This window comes from Telmatherina bonti, assembly GCF_933228915.1.
Source record: "Telmatherina bonti genome assembly, chromosome: 13".
NCBI classification, from domain to species: domain Eukaryota; kingdom Metazoa; phylum Chordata; class Actinopteri; order Atheriniformes; family Telmatherinidae; genus Telmatherina; species Telmatherina bonti.
In genome coordinates, this window is record NC_136611.1 from 16,830,485 (window position 1) to 16,849,827 (window position 19,343).

Consider the following 19,343-nt stretch of genomic DNA (forward strand, 5'->3'; position numbering starts at 1 on the left):
AGATGTAGAGAAGTACCAACACTTTGTTTTATGACTGCACTGACAGCTCGCCCTATTGCAAGGCTGTACAGCAAACTGAAAAAGTCTTGTTTGCATCGCTGACCTATGACTCTCATTCCAGACTTAGGAACACAAGACAGGAAAACAAATTTCTCCCCAACAACTACAAGTCTTACTTATTAGATTTAGAGTACGATAAGCAAAGTTTGTTCTCGTCACAGTCGTTACTGGCATTCTAGAAATGTTCCTTCAGTCGTTCCTTTAAGGCTTCTCTGTCACTCACCCAGGAAATTAAGCCAATCCTATTGACCATCTGATCTTTCAATGCCCCCACATTTCCTGAACAGTCCTTGTCACCACACTTCCTGTTCCTCATTTCGCAGTCATTCTGTTAAACATTTCCACCAGCTCCCTGCCATATCATCTTGATTAGAACTGGCGTTTTCACGATAAGCTTGGCCTTCACATAGTCAATCACTGGCAATAGCTGCCCAGTGCATGCTGGGAAAACTTCTGTCTTTCTTCACCCTGACTTGGTTTTATCTCATGCAAACCTGTAATGTTAGAGTGGTCAACATAACTGCAGCTTTGTAGCCACAAGCATAGTGGTTCTTCACCAACAGTACAACATCATAGTATAACAGTTAAGTACCTCCTAAACCAAACCTCCTGGCCGAAAACATTAAATGTTCCATGTAAATTAATCTACACATAATAGGGCCATACGTTTGATATTAAAAAGGTCTTAAACTGAATTATTCATTGCACAAGACTACAAGCAACTTGGTCGAGATGGGCAGATAGAGCTTTGTGGAGCTTTTGAAACTTTTTTCCAGTTGTTTACAAACAAAAAAAGAAAAAGTTGGGAGTCTCCGGTAGTCCAGTTTTTGGTTTTGGTTCTTTGGTTGATCTTCTTTTGTTTGGGGAGCAGCCCAGATCCTACGGCCCATTGCGTGGCTGGTTTGTGACTGCTCCCTTCTTTTGTTTATTTTGGCTGGGGCTCCCTCCTCCTTTGGTTGCCGTTGGTTTCTTTAATAAACATTCTTTAAATGTTGATTGTTGGTGGTGGTCTCTCTCTTATGTTATGGTTCCTATTTTTGAGCAGTATTATTGTTTTGTTTAGGGACCGTAAGACACACAATGGTTGCAGGCAGACAATTAGCAAATCATATACGCACAGATCAAAATGTTCCCATGTTGGAAATGTTTTATCTGCATTCTCTACCAGGCTTTGAAGCCTCAGTGTGAAATATGTTCACAATTTAGTTTTACTTTTATTTTTATGTTTTATTTCTACCTTCTTTGTTTTGTTTTTTTTTTGTTTTTTTTTTGTTGTTGTTTGTTTCATTTGTTTATTTGTTTGTTTTTGTTTCTTTAAATCAATGCAACACTTCGGATGATTGATCCTTGTTGGACTTTGAACTCCAAAAAAGAAAGCGATAAGAATTTTCTTGTAGCACCTGCATAAATTTGAAGCTCTTGCAGATTTAAGTTTGATTGCATTTTACAGTTCTCTGAAAACTGAAGTTATACATTCATAAATGTAACAATTTGTTACTAAAGTGGAAGATAAACCTTAAACAGAGTTCAACGCAAGTGGTCAAAATTTCACTTTCTTACCGTTTATTTTTCTAGCTGTATTACATCCTCAGACCATCCCATGCCTACGGCAATGTTTTCACATTTCACTTAAACACTCTGCTTATCTGAGTAACTGCTACTGTGGACGAGCTGTAGCAAACAAGTATGTATTATGCCGGCATGATGAACATCTCCCTGAAATGTTTGAGAGGGACAAAGCATATGAAATTCCCCTTCAGTTTTATACCTTTTTGACGGTATCCAGCATGCTCTTGCCTCCCTGCCACGGTTTGGAGTTCTTCCTGATGCAGCTCAGGCTGGCCATACTGTGCCACTTCCTGTCCTCCAACTTTCTGTGAAAAGTATTGGCCAGTAGCAACACAGTGTCATAGATGTAACGGCTGGTTATCTATAAAGATAGCAAGAAAAAGAAAAGAAAATTATTACATTTTTTGTAATCTCATTACAAAATCAATATAACCAAAGTCAGTTTAATTATTTGATCCATCTTTAAAGATTATAGGTATAATACTCAATAGCTTTTTGCAGCACAACATATAAATTTGATCACTCCATAGGCTGAAATGGAGAGATTTACAACACAGATGTTTCATCCTTAAGGACAAAAAAAAAAAAATCACATCTCCACATAAGGCACAAAGTATTACATCTTTAGATTTCATGTTTAAAAAAAAAAAAAAAAAAAGAAAGAAAGACCCAGTTTCACAGATGAACCTGAATGTGTTTAGCTATTTTGTTTGAAGTTTGAATCATTTGAACTGCCTCTGGCTTGTGCCTGCACACCTTGTGTCCATAGAATGCAGCTCAACAACATACTGAAGCCAACAAAAGTAAAAAAAAAAAACCCAAAAAAAACCCAAGAGAATCAGCAGAGGAGGATATCTCTGCGGGGAAGAATAAGACTACACAGTTGCATCGTAAATGTCTCCAGTTTTGGGAAACAGTGTTGCAGTTACTCCAGTTGTTTTTGTTAGTTATGAAACTGGAGAAGCTGAAGCAACAGAACAGCAGATGATGGATATAATTTGGAGATATGGGCTAAGGCCTTTCATGGTGAAATGCTATTAAAGTTAAACACTTTACTTGCAAACAATTCTATTTGGTTTGATCAGGAACAAAAACTAAAAGCTTTGCAAGTTTACTTTCTTCATGTTTCTGCTTGTTCTGTAAACTGACTGTGTGAAGTATATTTACTGTGCCCGCAGTGCATTATACGAGTGACTGCAGCTTCATGATGGATTTCTTTTGGGAAAATAGTACATGCAGTCAAGAGCTCATATCTAAACACCCACACATCCACAAGGAAGGGAAACCTTTACAAATGACATTAATCAAAATGTATTGATATATCATTGACAAAACTGAGTAAGAAAAAGAGGGAGACGTGAGACAAGGAGAGTTAATTCAGTCTGTAATCGATTGCTGTGTGATCTACCAAGCCTCTTGTCTCCATGTTAATGAGAAGAGAGTAAATAAACTGACTACATTAACTGTGATTCTCCCCACACACAACTAGTGCAGGTGGTGTGTTCTCATTCACAGCTACAGCATGATAACATCAAAGATGCAAGGAGATCATTTCAAAAACAGTAAATTTCACATACCGGAGGCACCCTGTGAGCATTTCCTTTCTTTTTTTTGTTTGTTTGTTTTACAAACACACTTGCACATACACGCATAAATACACATGCAGTCATATGTTTGCAACTTCAGAGGCCATTACCGTGGCATGCATTAAATTATTGCAATTAGGCAGAACTACAAGCCCTATACCTAACCTTAAAACTACTTTCAACTTTGGCTTGTGTTTTGTTCCTATAAAAAGAAAATAATCCTGCAATGAGTGTGTACATACATTGCCTGGTCAAATAAGAAGTCGCCACCTGGAGTTAACTAAGCAAAGAGCGACAAGCCTCCCTTTGGATAATTACTGCATGGGAGATTATCTTTCAGATGGAAACAAATTACTTAACCCCAACTGATGCCATGGAAAGACTCATCCCGTTGTCAAGGAAAAGATCTTAGTCTACTTAAAAAGGATCAAATCATTTGCATGCATCAAACAGAGAAATTATCTATGGAGAATGTAGAAACTACGAAAAACAGTGAAGAACTATCTGACATATTAAAAACTGGAAACTGGAAACCATTATGCTGAAGAAGAAGTCCTCCATGGCTGTGATCAGGGGTGTAAATATTTAGTAAAACCAAATCTAACAAAAACAACAGTAGAAGTCAGAGCTATCATTTATTGTGGACGAGCATTTCCACACACTTAATGCAAAGGGAACTAAAAGGATCAGGACTGAACAGCTGTGTAGACATAAGAAATCCACTAATCAGTGAGGCGAACTGGAGAAAAAAAGATTTCAATTTTCTAAGGACTATAAGGATTGGACTCTGGAGCAATGGGAGGTCATGTGGTCTGATTAGTCCAGATTTACTGGGACTGTGCATCTTTACTGGTCTCACAATTTGATTACCATTATATTGTCAGTGAGTCGATTTGATTCTACAATACATCATGATAAATCCACATGTGTTTCATGCTAATTTGAATTATTTTTTTATTACGGCACATTGTTACTTTGTTCATCATAAAATGCAAGTAGACAGACAATTCTGAATTTCCTGTTTATTTATAAATATTTTGAAAATCATTCTGAGTTTCTTGATGTTAACAAACATCAAACATGTGAAAAGGTTATTCTGGTTTCAACTTCATTGTTAAACTTTATTATTCTATTACTGGAAAATCATGATTAAGTTTTGACATTATGTTATCAAACATGGTTAAACAACCCTCTCGTAGTGAGATTTCTTGCAGTAAAGCAGTATCTTTTGTCCCTTAAGGCTTTCCATAGTCAGTTCAGACAAAATCTGTTCAATTAGTAATTGAATTGTAGTTGATCAGTTTTACAGTTTTCCTGAAAAAAGGGTTCAAAATGGATTCAGCTTTCAGTCTTTCTTTAGACCATCATTCCTCTGCTGAATAACTGCAGCTGGGTAGATCGTATGACACACATGCAAGTGGGCAAAATTTACTAATTTACTCATCATCAATTAGGTTTTGTTGCTGTATTGATGCAAAATCTGCCATGTCATCACAGCAATACATTGTAGAAATTATTAAATTTGACATCCAGTTTTACCTTGTTGTGGCATGATATGTGCATCAGGGTGAGAAGGGAGGCAGATGAAGTCATTTGGTCATCATGCTGAGTGCCTACATTACAGTACTGTGGGTGGTGCTATGATCTGGAGTTGGTCAGGATTTCAGCAACATTATGTGCCCAAAAAATGAGGTCAGCTGACTACCTGATTATACTGTATAACCAGGTTATTATTCCATCAATGGATTGTTTCTTTCCTGTTGGCACAGGCGTATTTGAATTTGACAATGAATCAGACTCAAACTGTGAAAGAGTGATTCAGGAACCATAACACATCATTTTCACAAATGGATTGACCATCACACTGTCCAGACCTGAACTCTATTGAGAATCTTAAGGATGTATGGGAAAAAGCTTTGCACAGTGGTCACACTTGCTCATCAGGACACAATATTTGTGAAAAATGAACACAACACTGGGAAAATAAGCCTTGTGGCACTGCAGAGGCTTATTGAAACAATACTACAGAACATGCATGAAATCATCAAAATTAAACACAGTCTAACAAATTATTAGTGTGACCTTTTTTGGTAGCGACCTTTTTTTTTTTTTTTAGCCAGAAATTGTGCATATATATATATATATATATATATATATATATATATATATATATATATGTATATATATATATATATATATATATATATATATATATAATTAGATTTACTCAAACACGTAGTGAAATCTATTGCATAATCCATTTGGCATCTTGTTCATACTCCAATTAAGCAAAATGCTATAATGTTATTACGATATGCTATTTGGATAAAAAAACATTTGGAATGTTTTTGGAATGTCATTAGGATATACAAAATATATATAGTGCACTTGTCTAGGTCCACTAATGGGTTTTAAGGTTAGTTTCTTACTTGAAGACACACAAAAGAGGCCTGTCTGAAATGCAAACTGCTTGTTCAACAGTGTGAATAACTTCAGGTTGAGTCTTTTCCCTGGACACCTCGGCTAAGACAAAGGTGGGAAATTCACCTGCTGACATTCCAGTTAATAGGCAGCCATCTGTTTCTCCTGAGCTAAAGCTTCCCCCAAAGATAAGATGCCTGCATTGTAAAGTTTGAGCTAACTGTAAAATAATGCTCTTCAAATAATCTGTTGTGTTACAGTACACACATTAGACATATGTGCAACCGCATAATAAAAACACTCCTTAAATGCAGCTGCATCAAGTTTTCAGTGAAGCTTCTTGCATTTTGACAGTCAATACCCATTTTACTTAAATTTAACTGTTTGGTGCTTTAAGGTGATGTTTGATACAGATTTCAATCATGTATTTGTGTTTAAATGTTCACTTTTCCTCTTTAGCTTATTCAGCTTCTATGCTCTTCATGTCTGATGTCTGGAACAAACTCCCAGGAAGCCACAGATCACATGAAACACTTTATGTGATTTATTTAAATCGAGGTAAAAGACGCACCTGTTTTCAGCTGCATTTCAGTAGTTTTTATTCCGTTATTTTGAGTTTATTCCAATTCCAAATCTGCATCTTTATTTACTTAACCTTATTTCTTTTTCCCTGTTTTCTTGTTTTTACTTTTAAATTAAATTATTCTTCTTATTTTCTAATGTTTTATTGTCTCTGTAAAGCACTTTGAATCACCTTGTTGTTGAATTGTGCTATAGAAATAAACCAGTGAGAAAGCAAAACTGAGGCAACAAGCTTATTGAGCACCTTGTTTTTATACCAGAGATATTTAAAAAAAATGCATTTATTCTCAGGCCAAGGAGATGCATTCAGGCCATTTGTCAGTTTATCACTTTCTTTCTCTATGCAAGAGTTAACCAAGTCGTGATATCAAGTTGTTGATTTCATTCTTATTTTTATTTTTTTCAACTTGTATATGTGATACTAAGACAATAATATATACCATGTTCCAGTATTTTTTTTTCACCTTTTTAAATACTACTGGCAGCCAAAGAAGTTTATCTCAAATTCAACTTATTTCTTATTTCATTTCCAGGTACTATCTTTGCTGTCACGATTTTGTTTTTACGTTTTCTTTCTTTTTCTCTCCCTATCTATGATTTTGTCATTCTGCTGCTATATCTTTGCTTCTTTCTGAAAATTAAAGTGAAAATCCTGTACTCTTGGGAGCATGAGTTCACCACTCTAAGCGAACAGTGAGTGTGTGTTTGTGTGTGTGCTTGTGTGGTCAGTCTGACTTGATGTGCTTCAGTGCAGTGTGAAATTGGGCTTCTGGGCCACTCTCTAACCACTGAGCTGATCTGCTACCTCTGCTACCTTCTCCTCTCTCTTTTTTGTCTTTATTCTCTGTTATACCTCATTTCCTCTTTCTCTCTCTCAAATTTAACCACATAATCACCTCGCTCTGCATATGTACTGTATACCACAGGTCATTAAAAATAACATTTCTGCAGCTTGTTCAAACCATGAATGCACTGTTGTTTTAGAGTTCTCTGTCAGATACACAAAAACAATTTGATCTTGACTGAAATAGACAATAGATAGAAAAAAAGTTACAAAAATGGATAGATGTAAAAATGTGTATATTCTGAGCCCTTACATTGGACTGAACTCAGCAGACGACAGTTTACCAAGCAGATACTAACTACACTGGAAAACCTTCATTACTGATTATTACACTTGAAAAGATTTTGACTCATATTATGATCAACAACTTGTTTTGCATTAAAAGAGCAATTTTTTTTTTTTTTTTTTTTAATTAAACCCCCAGGCAAAAATTACTTTATTTCACTTAAAATAAAAACATATTAACATGAGCTACACAAGGTCTAGCTACATCCGGTGACTTATGTTTGTTCACTGACACATTTTAGAGTCTGAAAGGGAGATATCCACGGACACATTTAAAGCCCATATCTGTCTTCCGTGCCTTTCCATCTTTCATCAAATATGTTCCTCCAGGGTCTTGTGCATCCACATAAATCAACAACACATTAACTCAATTTCATATTTTTGTCTTGACACATGAATAACACTCCTTCCTCTTCTTAACTCTATTTGATGGCAGCGTGATGATTCATATAAACACAAATATATACTTCCAGCCCTAGGGAAATTTACTAAAAGAAAAAAAGGGGCCAACTTTTCTCAAAATGATTAATGTTCAAGTTAAAAAGCCTGATTGATACATGCAGTGACGATGTCAAATCAAAGGGCTCGGTTTAATGGCAATGTTTTGGATCACGTAATGTGTTGAAATGTCAAGATAAAACATGGGAGGCTTTTTAAAGGAAAGGACTAAAGGTGCCAGAAAAGCTTTTTAATTTTATGCTCACATCTTGAATGATACTGGACTAAGTTGCACGCTATGTGTCGAATGTAACCACTTTGATGTGATTCGTTTTAAAGGCAGGTCAAGATCGCGGGCGGCAATTTCAACATGTTTCAAACACATCTGCAATAGAAAAAAATTATCACAGGATCAGATTCACTGCATTCAAAGGAGCTAACCAATTCAGTGGCAACAACATCAAACTGACGAGGCTGACACATTTATTGCTTTCAGTGCTTTTGTTTTAAGTATAAGTCTACTTTGAGGATAAATGTAATTTCTGCTTTATCATTGGAGGTAAAGTTTAAAAGTACACTTTATAAACTTTCACAATTACACACTGGGTGGGAGAATGAAATTTTAAACCGGGGTATTTGCCTCTGGTCCAGATTCGAGTCCCGGCCTGGTGCCCTGTGTTGCAGGTCATTCCCCACTCCCTCTGACCCCCTTTCCTGTCTGTTAATAAATAAGCCAGATCCCCAAAGTCATTTTCGAGAAATTAAGTTTCAAGAACTTTTGTTGTTTAAAAACAAAAATCAGAAACCAAAACCTTCTGTTGTAAAGTTATTCAACACAATAGTTCAGTGTTTGTAGAAATTCCATATGCAGCAATTATGGCTTCATAGGAAATGGAAGAATAAAGACAAAGCCAAAATCTGTGGGCAGTTTTTTTTTTTTTCCATTCTTCCTCTCAAGCTATATCTGTTTGGATGTAAAGTAAGTGTGCCTCGCTATCTGCAGGCCTTCCAGCAGATGCTCTGAGGGGTTAGAATCTGAGCTTAAGTCCAGGAATTGCCCCGAAGCGATTTCAGCATTTTTTTAATGCTTTGACTCAGTACTCTGTTGAAGGTTAAACTGTTGCCCTGGATTCAGGTTGCTACACTCAGGAGAAGGTTTCTTTCATATTCCTCTTTAACGTCATGATGCCACCATCATTTTCAAAATCTGTTTGGTCTTTTTGAGCTAAATAAAGCTGATTGTTCCATACGCTCTTGAGTCATTTTGAATGTGTTTAATAAATACTAGATGACCTGTCATGTGCCTGTGGGAGAGGGGTGGGGGAGGGTGGGACAGGGTGTGAGGGGGTGTGAGGCACTCTATCTGCCCTATCTGATGAAGTGCTGCTGAAATGGGTGTCCTTCTGAGAGAGTCCCTCATCTGTTCAGAGGTCCTTAAAGAGTTACAGTGACTGTTAAGGTCTTGTTCATCTCCACTGCACTCCCCCCCGACCTACTTACGATGCACATCATGTAGTTGCGTACACTCTTGAGCTTTGAAAATTCCTCTACAACCTTGCCTTGCCACGTTTTGGTGTTTAAGTTCTGAGCTTCATGTATTTGTCCTGACATGAATTATAAATGAGAGACTTTCAAATCCATGTGTTTGCCTGGAAGCATTAATTCAATGTATAAAGTCATTTACTTTCACATGGTTGTATAGTTTCTTCTCCACAAAAAAAATGTTTTAGGTTTTTCAAAGAAACATATACTTTTGTTTAGTAATACACTAGAAAGGCAGACAGGTGTTTAATGACATCACATTTACAAATAGCTTTTATAAGTATAGTGTTTATGTTATGGAGCTACTGGTTATCCAAGTAATGGAAACAAAACTAAATTGTCTTTATTCTGAGTAAATACGTATAATTCCTCAAAAATTCTATTTTTGTTTTCTGCTAATTACACTGTTAACAAAATGGAGACAAATGTCAAACATCGAGTCACTCAAGAGGCTGTGGCTCAGGAGGACAATAGTTGTTCAGCAGTTTGGAAAAGTTGATGGTCTGATCCTCGGTACTGCCTGTTTTCACAAAGTAGATTCTCACAGGCTTTAAAATTCGCTGCTCATCATCATTCTTGGCAACTCAACAAACTGACTCACCTCTAACTGCTGAGCCTTTGGGTTTTTAGGATCACAGAGGGAAGTGTTTATCCTGTGGTTGTGTTTAACACAGCGTTGAGTTGTATTCTGGGGCATTGGGAACATCTGGCGTACCAACGTCAGCCGGCCGATTGACTTCATGACCAACTCTTGTAAGTCATAGTCTGAGATCTCCTGAAAGGGGATAAACAACAGAAGGGATGTTAGGAACAGTAAGTAAGACATAAATGAAGAGTCTTTCACAAGCTATCACGCCATTTAACAGGAGAATCTTCACAAAAAAGGAAATGTAAAGAATGATGATTTTTTTTTTCTGATAAAAATTAAATAAATAAAAGAAAAATATTTGTAAAAAAAAAAGATGAGCAAAACTAGCATGTAGATATAAAACATACGTATAGGAAAAGGGTGAATGAATAACCAAAAAGGCATGAGTTCAACTATGTGGATGTAATTGTTATGTGCACATGTTTGCAAGTACACTGCCTGTCCTTGCAAAAGCTTGGGGGAGAAATTGTTGCTAATTTTAGCCACAGGACACAATCTCCCCCTCCTGCTCTCCATTCATGGATCTCCATCTATCCTCTGCCCAGAGGGTCATATGGTGACATGATTAGAACTGACGTTTATCATTCCTGATGGAGGTAACTCTGCCACTAGCCAGGCCAGCATTTGCTTTTTTTTTGTATATATGTGCAGTGATTTTTTTTTTTTGTGTTTGAGTGTACTAGGGTGTCTTGTGTGCACCTGTCCGTTAGTATGTAAAACTGTTTGCCTTTATGGGACTGTTTTTAAGCTGTCTGATTCAGCTTTTATTTGTATAGCGCCACTTCAGAACGGTTTATATGGTGATCAAGCAAAAACCTATTGGTGCTCTGTTCCACATGCGAGCCCACATGACAGGATGAACAGCAGTAAATGCAGACAATGCGAATACATAAACAAGCTATCACACACTTTTAACATTAGTGGGGGAGTAATTTTATAGGTATCACACCTCATTGACTAATTTCAGTTGATTTTTTTTATATAATTAACATATATTAAGACATGTGAGTCAATGTAGGATGATCAGTGATGAAAAAAGGTACTTTTTCACAAGTATTATTGGTATAGTGGTTGTTTTGCAAACAAATTAAGCCATGGTCTTTGCTGCACAGTATGTACATTTTTTCCTGAACTCAAATTGCTGCTATAAATTGTTTATATGGTGGGTGTCATATTTATTTTTCTACCCTTCTTCTGCTTTGAAACATTAAGTAAACTGAGAGCTCTGGATTTTATCTGAATTATGAATAGGAATAAAACAGAAGTATATTTTTGCTTTCAGAAAACCTGAGAAAAGACATTTCACCTTGAGCACTTTGTGTTTGAAATATCTACTTCCTAAACATGTCAAAGAAAATATATCTGCTATCTTTTGGTGTTACAATATGGTAAAAAATAAATAAACTAAAATAAAATAAACGGTTGCTTTTATGAAAGTCCTGGAAGGGTCTAAATTATAAAGTCAAAAAGATGCAGAAGATGCAGGACAAAGACCAAATACTGAAAACTGTAAAAGAAAAATAAAAGAAAAAAAGACAGGTCTGTGGTCCAAAAGAGAAAAAATTAAGATTCACTGCAGGCAGTCAAGGACATGCAAAGGAAGATAAAAAGAAAAGAAAAAAAAATACCCAGACTGCTCCACTCAGAGGATCAAACTCAAACAAATACAGACCCAGAAGTGCACAGGGAAACAAATTACAGACACACAGAAACAAACTTAACAGAAACTATAAATTTTAAGGTTAATTCTTTGAACAGACGTGTACAGCTGTCATGTATTTGCATCTATGTGTGTATTTGGAGAAAACAAGCAGTCAACACCCAGTATGACTTTAAGTGTCCTCAAAGTTCTTAGTCCTTTAACGGTTAGGACTAAATTAATCTTGCACAGAGATTCAAACACAATGATGAAAGGAAACACACAGAACAACACATGCTCATGTATTGCAAACCCCTTTTCAATTCTATCACTAAAAAATATGAGTACTCCTCTACACTTTCTCACAGACTGTAAAGTATAAACCTATTTAGGTCTTTTAAGTCATAGCATTACTATGACACCAAACTAACATCCCATATAATCCTAAATTCATTAGTTATATAGATTTTACAGCAGTTATGTGTCTAAATAGCCTGTGCGTTTGAGGCTCAAAGAAAAAAGGATTCTGTCACCTCTCTCATTTGCTTTCTCTAGATTTTAGCAAACATGTGCTCAAACAGGCGAGTCTGTGATCCTTCCCTTTGTGACTACAAAAAGTAATCCTGAAATCCACAACTTTTTAAAGTATTCCTAATCTAAGAATTTAATAAGCTTTTGATTTCACTTGATCAAAAGCTTTAAACTGATGATTACCTTGTGAAAAGCTTTTGAAAGGATTCATGCACTCTCTACCTCTTAATGTCCTGTTTGCTTCAAATAAAGACTTACTGAGTCATTTAAACCTTTTCAACATTTGGATTAAAAAGCTAAAATTCTATCTCAAGATGGACATTCAGTTATAGAATCAGTCAGGCCTGAGGATGTTTGAGATGGCAGCATCTTTATTCAAGCCAACATGAAAACTGAAACTCTAGGCTGTAACCCCCAGGGTGCCCTGCAGCTCAAGTCTGCAGTTGTTTCCTCTATAAAATAAAGGTGTGGTTTATAGGCATCCTGAGAAATATTCATTCATCACTTCCATCTACTTCCTTCCTCTCCCAGTGAGCACCAACATCTCATCTTTAGACTTTGGTTTGAGTATAACAGTCAAAAGTTAAAACTCTTTATTTTCACTTTTTTCATGATACCTCGAGTTTGTCCCCCACCCTTTCCTTCTCCTGTCTCCCATTATTCCCTTTTTGCTTATTTAAAATAAATAAAACAGCAAATCCATCCAACAACCCCCTCTTCTCCTGTGCCATTCTCACCATTTCAATTCACACAAAACAAATGTAAAATGTAATACAAAACCAACAAAAAAAAAAAAAAAAAAAAAAAAAAGGACATGAACTATTAGAACAGGAGTATGCAAATTTATCTTACAACCAATCACAGCATACTGCAGTACATTAATCCACTGCTCACTAAAAGCTGCTCACAGGGGGGGGGGGGGGGGGGGGGGGGGGGGGTGTTACAGCTGTGTGGGGATTAGGTTGTGCTAATTCGTTTTAATGATCCAATGGATATACTAAAGTTTTTATTAATTTATTCTTATTAGTAACATTTTTTTTTTTTATTTATTGTTTTATACTTGTTTTATTACTCCTGTTTTGGTGGCATGACTATGCACGTTGAACCAATCAGGACCTTTGAATTTTGTTGTACATGGGAATGTTACAATGACAATAAAGCCCATCTATCCATCTATTTATCTATCTATCTATCTATCTATCTATCTATCTATCTATCTATCTGTCCGTCTGCCTGTCTGCCTGTCTGCCCGTCTGCCCGTCTGTCCGTCTGTCTGTCTGTGATTTTCACTATCTGACAGTCCTAGGTGAGGAGTTGAAAATCCTAAGTATAATCAAGCAGCCAAAGAAAAAAACAAATGAAATTCCAAAACGGACTCATATACAAATCCAATCTTTATTGGTTCTCTGACATTTTTGGGTGACTGCTTCAAGTTAAAAAAACAAAAAAAAAACAAAAAACATTTACATGATTTCTTCAAAATTTCAAAAGATCCTTTAGAGTTGAATAAGTAAATAATATCTGATGAGGGAAGAGGGTAAAAAAAAAAAAAGAAACATTAAAAACTACAAACAATAATTTGTGAAAAGCAAATTAACAAGAAAGAAGATGTAGGTAGATATGAAAAGGAGAAGTGCCATAACACACAAAAGATCAAGCAGCTGTAGGAAATCTTCACATGAACAACAGTAGCCTGGCAGTCTGTGGCTGCAATCAAGCAGAGAACAAAGTGTGCCTAAGTATTAATGCATGTTCCCTCTGCAAGTACTAACTCTGCATAGAACATCAGAATAATTAAAGGACTTCAAGCTAAAGTTACAGCTTTGCACGCTCAGAGTATTTCTAAGAGCAATGATGACCCTGCACATTTTTGTACAGCAGAGTTTTAATGAGGTTTCATTAACCTAAGGTCTACGGGTGTTCAACACATAATCCATCAATGCTAGGCAAAGCATGAAAATCCCTTTAATTTCACTGACATGAGATAGTATACTGTTATGTTGAGTCAAAGTTATTTTTATTCTGTCATTGCCTTGTAATTGTTCCGCCAGAGACAAAAAAATGCTGAAATATAGATGGCTAAAAAGAATAAGAAAACCAAAGAGCGCATGACAGCAGAGAGTATGGAAAATGATGGCGGGACAGAAACTGAAAATCCATGAGGAGATTCAGACTGAGTAAAGTCAATAGTGGAATTATCCCCCAAACTTAAGAGAATGGCAGGGAGCAAGCGAAGCTGTGAGCGTCTCTTATCATTTCTTGTCCTCATACTCCTCATCCTCTGATCCTGAGAGCAGCAAAAGAAGATGGGTGACGGAAGGATGATCAATTATAAGCTGTGAACTCCCCCCTCAGTGGTGCTGTCTGACTGTTGGCTGTAGATAAAGCTGAGTTATGACAACCGTACAGTATCCTCTCATCCATAATAATCCATAGGGATGTAGACCACTTCTGCAAGTGGAAATATTCATTCTCCAGAGTAGTAGAACAGAGGGACACTACATTTGGCAAATTACTGTAACCCTTCAGCCATTGTGTCTTCAGTGTTCCGCGCACATTGCATATATGTCCTGGCAGTCAATGAAAAGTTATTTTGACACATTCTGACTAAACGATCACTGCCCTCTAAAATTGCAACAGTACTTCCATAAACCAGCAGCCTTTCACCGCAGGTCAACCGTGAGCCCCGTAAAATCAGGTTAGGAAGAGCTTAAAGAACATGACAGAGAAGAGTCTGAGGTGTTCATCTAGCTTCCAAGTAGTTCACCTCTGCAGGGAATGCCAACAACGGGGCTGCACTCCACCCCAAGTTATGTTCTTTTTCTGAACAAAAAGGTACAAATGGGACATGCTTCTTTTCTTTTACTTTTTTTCAGAACTACTGGAATAATGTGAAAATTCCTCTTAAAACATGTAATTCTTTTTTTTTTTTTTTTTCCTGAGAATGTTTTTTTTTTAAGGCAACAATGGTTAATGTTTCTTTATGTTATCGTAAATAGACAACTTTACATGATCAAAACTGAGATTGAGCATGTGCTTAAGGTCTTTACTTCTGTTACTTTCATTCTGTCATCTGGCCACGTGAAGAAGCCTCTGTCTGAAGACACTTAAAGTCTAATTGCAGGGGAACAAAAAGGTACTCTGCTCCCCTGAAAACACTTATCTGACACACTTTGGTGAAACTCAAAAAATAGTCCACTTTCAGGTTATATTTTGTTTAACTTTCCATAAGGTTCCTGCTAACTCTTAAAAGAATAGCATGTGTATTATTTCTTTCTGAAGAAAGCATGTCATCCGTTCCGTTTGCTTTGGCACCATGGACAGCAGCGTTGTTTTTTCTGTTGTGTGCTGTGAGCCATCCCATCAGTGACCACTTCCTTTTATTTTTGCTTTTAGTAATTCTAAAAATACATTTCTGCCATTACATGAGATGTTTCTGATCATATCAGCTGCGTACTGTGGTAGCAGAATGTTTTTTGGCAGTAAATCTGTTTTTGACTGTGCTGTTCCTGCAGTGATATATATTTATGTGCATGACTTGTGAAGTCGCAGTGTACGCCAAAAAAATAAGGATCCCCGAAAGCCTCCGTTTGATTTGAACTCAGTGTTTAATAATTGGATGGATGGATGGATGGATAGATGGATAGATGGATAGATGGATAGATGGATGGATGGACAGACGGACGGACGGATGGAGTTCAGTAATAGGTTTGTATGGAAAAAAATAAAATAACAGGAAGGAAGAAAGGGGAAAACCCACATATGCACCTCTTTTTTTAAAAAAAATTCTGATCTACACAGTGAAGCATGTGCGAAAAGGATTTTTAAGCAAGCAAAGTCGGTGTCTCTACCAGGTAGTCTTTATAGGCTATGCCACAGCCCTGGTGGCAAAGTCAGTTAATTTGACAGCTGGCAATCAAGTAAAGCTAGACGTATTTCTGGACTGCTTGTCATTGGCATTTATCAAGTCAAGTGTTCAAAGAAAATAAAGTCTACAAATATTATCTGCATGACTGGTTTAGTTCCTGGAGTTACATATCAGATGCTCGTAAAACTATGCCCACTATTCCAACTAACAGATGGGAGAGAATCAAGTAGCAGAACACTGTATGTACTGCTAATGACCGATCATTAATAGCTGTTTACAACCCATACAATCTCCTCTGATTGCTGTGGCACATTCATTGAAGAACAAAGCAAGAATATTGTTCTTTTATTTTTAAACTCTATTTGCACGATGTGAAAAAAATGCTCAAACTTTATGGATTATTATGAGCTACTTAAGGGGGAATTGTGACAGTATTACTGAAGCTTCTCATCAATCTCAAATATGAAAACAAGAAAACAAAGAACAAGAAATTCAGAAACTTTCATTTTGCAAGGCTGACAGTAGGATGACTATTTGTCCCTGCAGCATTAACAGATGTCATGCATATTTACATTGGTTTCAAACAGAAATATTTAGCATAACTGAGAAAGTAATAGGACTGCTGAGCCTTGTGGCTGTATAAGCATAATTATATTTATAGTCTATGGCTTGGATATGGAATAAAGAGAGAAAGCTGTATGCTAAAGCATTTGTGTATCTTTTGTTGTTTTGTACTAAATTAGGCTTTCATTCCTACAGTAAATGTTACTTTTTTCACTTTACCCATATTTCTGCTTGTGGATTTGGTTCATGAGTGTGTGTGTGTGTGTCTATAAGAAATCTGGCAGGGAGCAATGCACCCCCCATTGCTCCCTGCCAGATTACTGTAGGGCCTGAGGCTACCATAAAACACTGCATAAGCTATAAGTGCAAAAAGGACTCAAAGACACACTTCAACCCATTTCCACACCTATACTTAAAGCTGATCATGCTTGTTTTTTCCTGTATTTCTTTTGTTTGTTTCTTTAATGCATATCTTACGAGGCAAGATCCGAGACCAGTTCCTTTTCTAAATTAATGTGAAACTACAGCCAAAATGAGCAAAAAATAATTGATCTCAATCAAACTCAATCAGTACTTCTTACTTGACATCGCTGTATAATATAATACTTTATGCTACATTGGTCGTTTTACAATAAATGCTAAAAATGTCAAATCAAAACATTTTTAAGGCAAAAAATTACATTCCTATTTTTATGGTTGGAAATCTGGATGGATGTGCTTATTATTATGGGAGACCAAAACAAATAAGGTACTGCTTAATTTTAATATGTTAAAATATCCCTATTAATAGTCAGAAAGGGGGAGAAAGCGGTCTTATTCATCAAACCTTGAACCGTATTTTAGTTCTAACTCACTCCTTGGATCCAGTGTGTTTGTCATTTAGCAGTAGACTGAAGCTGGTGTGTACTACAGTAAACACTGTTAGTGTCTCTGAGGGAGAAATAATGTTTTTGTTTTTTTTTTTACTTGAATTTTGAATTTGAATAGAATTTTGAATTTTATTAATAAACTGATGAAAGACAAACAAAGACAAAATTTCTAAATGTTCTGTACCTCCTGAAAACATCAGATAAACCTGAGATAAGAAGAGTTGTAAATCTTTTAGTTATAAATATTCTCAGGACAATTAAAACAACAAGGTGAATGGAAGGAACATCCAATGGAGGATCCACAAATCATTTCCGTGACTCTTACCTCATTTATCAGGATCCAGTGACAATCAAAAGCAACCAGGTTTGTCTCCACCACCTGAAGAAAGGAAAAAAAAACATACAAGGGTTTTATATTTTGTTGTCATTTTGTCCATTTTAAATATACAACAGGCCAAGAGGTGAAAAAGAGATATTTCCACAGATACTTTCTCACTTTGATTATCTGACTTGTGGCATCTTAAGTGGGAATATGATGGAGAAAGAATATTATGAAAATCTACAAGGCAGAAACTCTGTGTGAAGCACAGCATATTTGATGCGAAGGAAATTTGTATCAAAGGTGCCCAAGGTATCAGTCAAACAGCTTTCAAACACATGCAAATACAGAAAGCTTGCTTGTGCGTGACGGCATACTCAAACATTCTCACAAACATACACTTACATCTCAACATTAAAGATTTTCTCAATTTACGCAGATTAGAAAAAAACTTCTGAGGGCGCCTCCCTCCCTTCTTTCCCTGCTTTTGCTATTCAATAAAATACACATACAGACATAGGCACAAATACAATGCTACGCAGAAAAAATTGCTGCTGCATGTTTTCTACACATGGAAAAAAGAAAACCCTTCTCATGAATAGTTAATGATACAACTTAAATATTTATATGTGTCAAGTCTTAAGCAACAACTTCACAGTTGTTTAACAATTCAATGAGGACACTTTGAAAATTATACTGTCTAGATAACAGAAAAACTGGGCAAAATTGTTTGGAACTCTACAAACCTACGGTGCATCTGCACAGCCAGTCCTGTTTTAATACCCTCCATTTCCCTCCACATAGCAGCAGCTTCTTTTTCTTTTTGACTTACATTCTTCTCTTTATTTCCTTAGTTTACTCTTCACAATGTTACCAAGAACATCTCTCAAGGCCTAAACAACAAAGTATTTTACAGCACAATCTTACATATTCTTTTATTTATTATTATTAATCAATATATAATCAATCGATTCTTTTCTTATGACCTGAAGTGACTCTGTAACCGCAGAACAGAGAACAGACAACTCTTTTACGAAGAACACAATAGCAGGTTTGAGAACATGTAAGAAAATAGTAGGGAGGGTACGACTTTCACAGGAACAGTTAATTCTAACTTGAATCCTCTGACTTGATCCTTTTTGTCATTTTAACCAGATTTGAATTCTGCAACCTTCTCATCAATGGTTAATTTGTTTGCATTTTTAAATATTACAGATTGAAGGGAACAGAAAGTCTTTACCAACAATATTCTTTTATTTTTATTTTTTTGCTTTATCTGCCATCCCATCATTTGGCTTTAATTGCTCACTTCTTAGGGCGCATTCACACTATACTCCAGGAGACCCGGTTTGAATGGGTAGACAATGTAAAAGAAAATCTTTGCACTTTTTCTTTGGATGTAGTTTTCTTTCACACCACACTTTACTCTAGAAGAACATACCACCTAGAACTGCTGGGATTGCACAGAATGCCAGTACCAGTGTAGGACAGCAGTACTAGAGATTTAATAATGATCCTATAGCAGCATTTAAAAACAAACAGTACTTTAATTTTTTATACAAATCTATTGGTAAATT

At 36.2% G+C, this 19,343-nt stretch overlaps 1 protein-coding gene across 1 annotated transcript in view; it reads right to left on the reverse strand.

The window, feature by feature from the left end:
- Positions 1-19,343, reverse strand: part of grid2 (glutamate receptor, ionotropic, delta 2) — a gene marked incomplete at both ends in the record, with an annotated part of 511,062 nt that overhangs the window by 167,161 nt on the left and 324,558 nt on the right. The window contains 3 exons of the mRNA XM_079250826.1: positions 1,829-1,990; positions 9,929-10,102; positions 17,773-17,826. Of these exons, the coding sequence (XP_079106952.1) occupies positions 1,829-1,990; positions 9,929-10,102; positions 17,773-17,826 (390 nt within the window). The remainder of the gene's footprint in view (positions 1-1,828; positions 1,991-9,928; positions 10,103-17,772; positions 17,827-19,343) is intronic.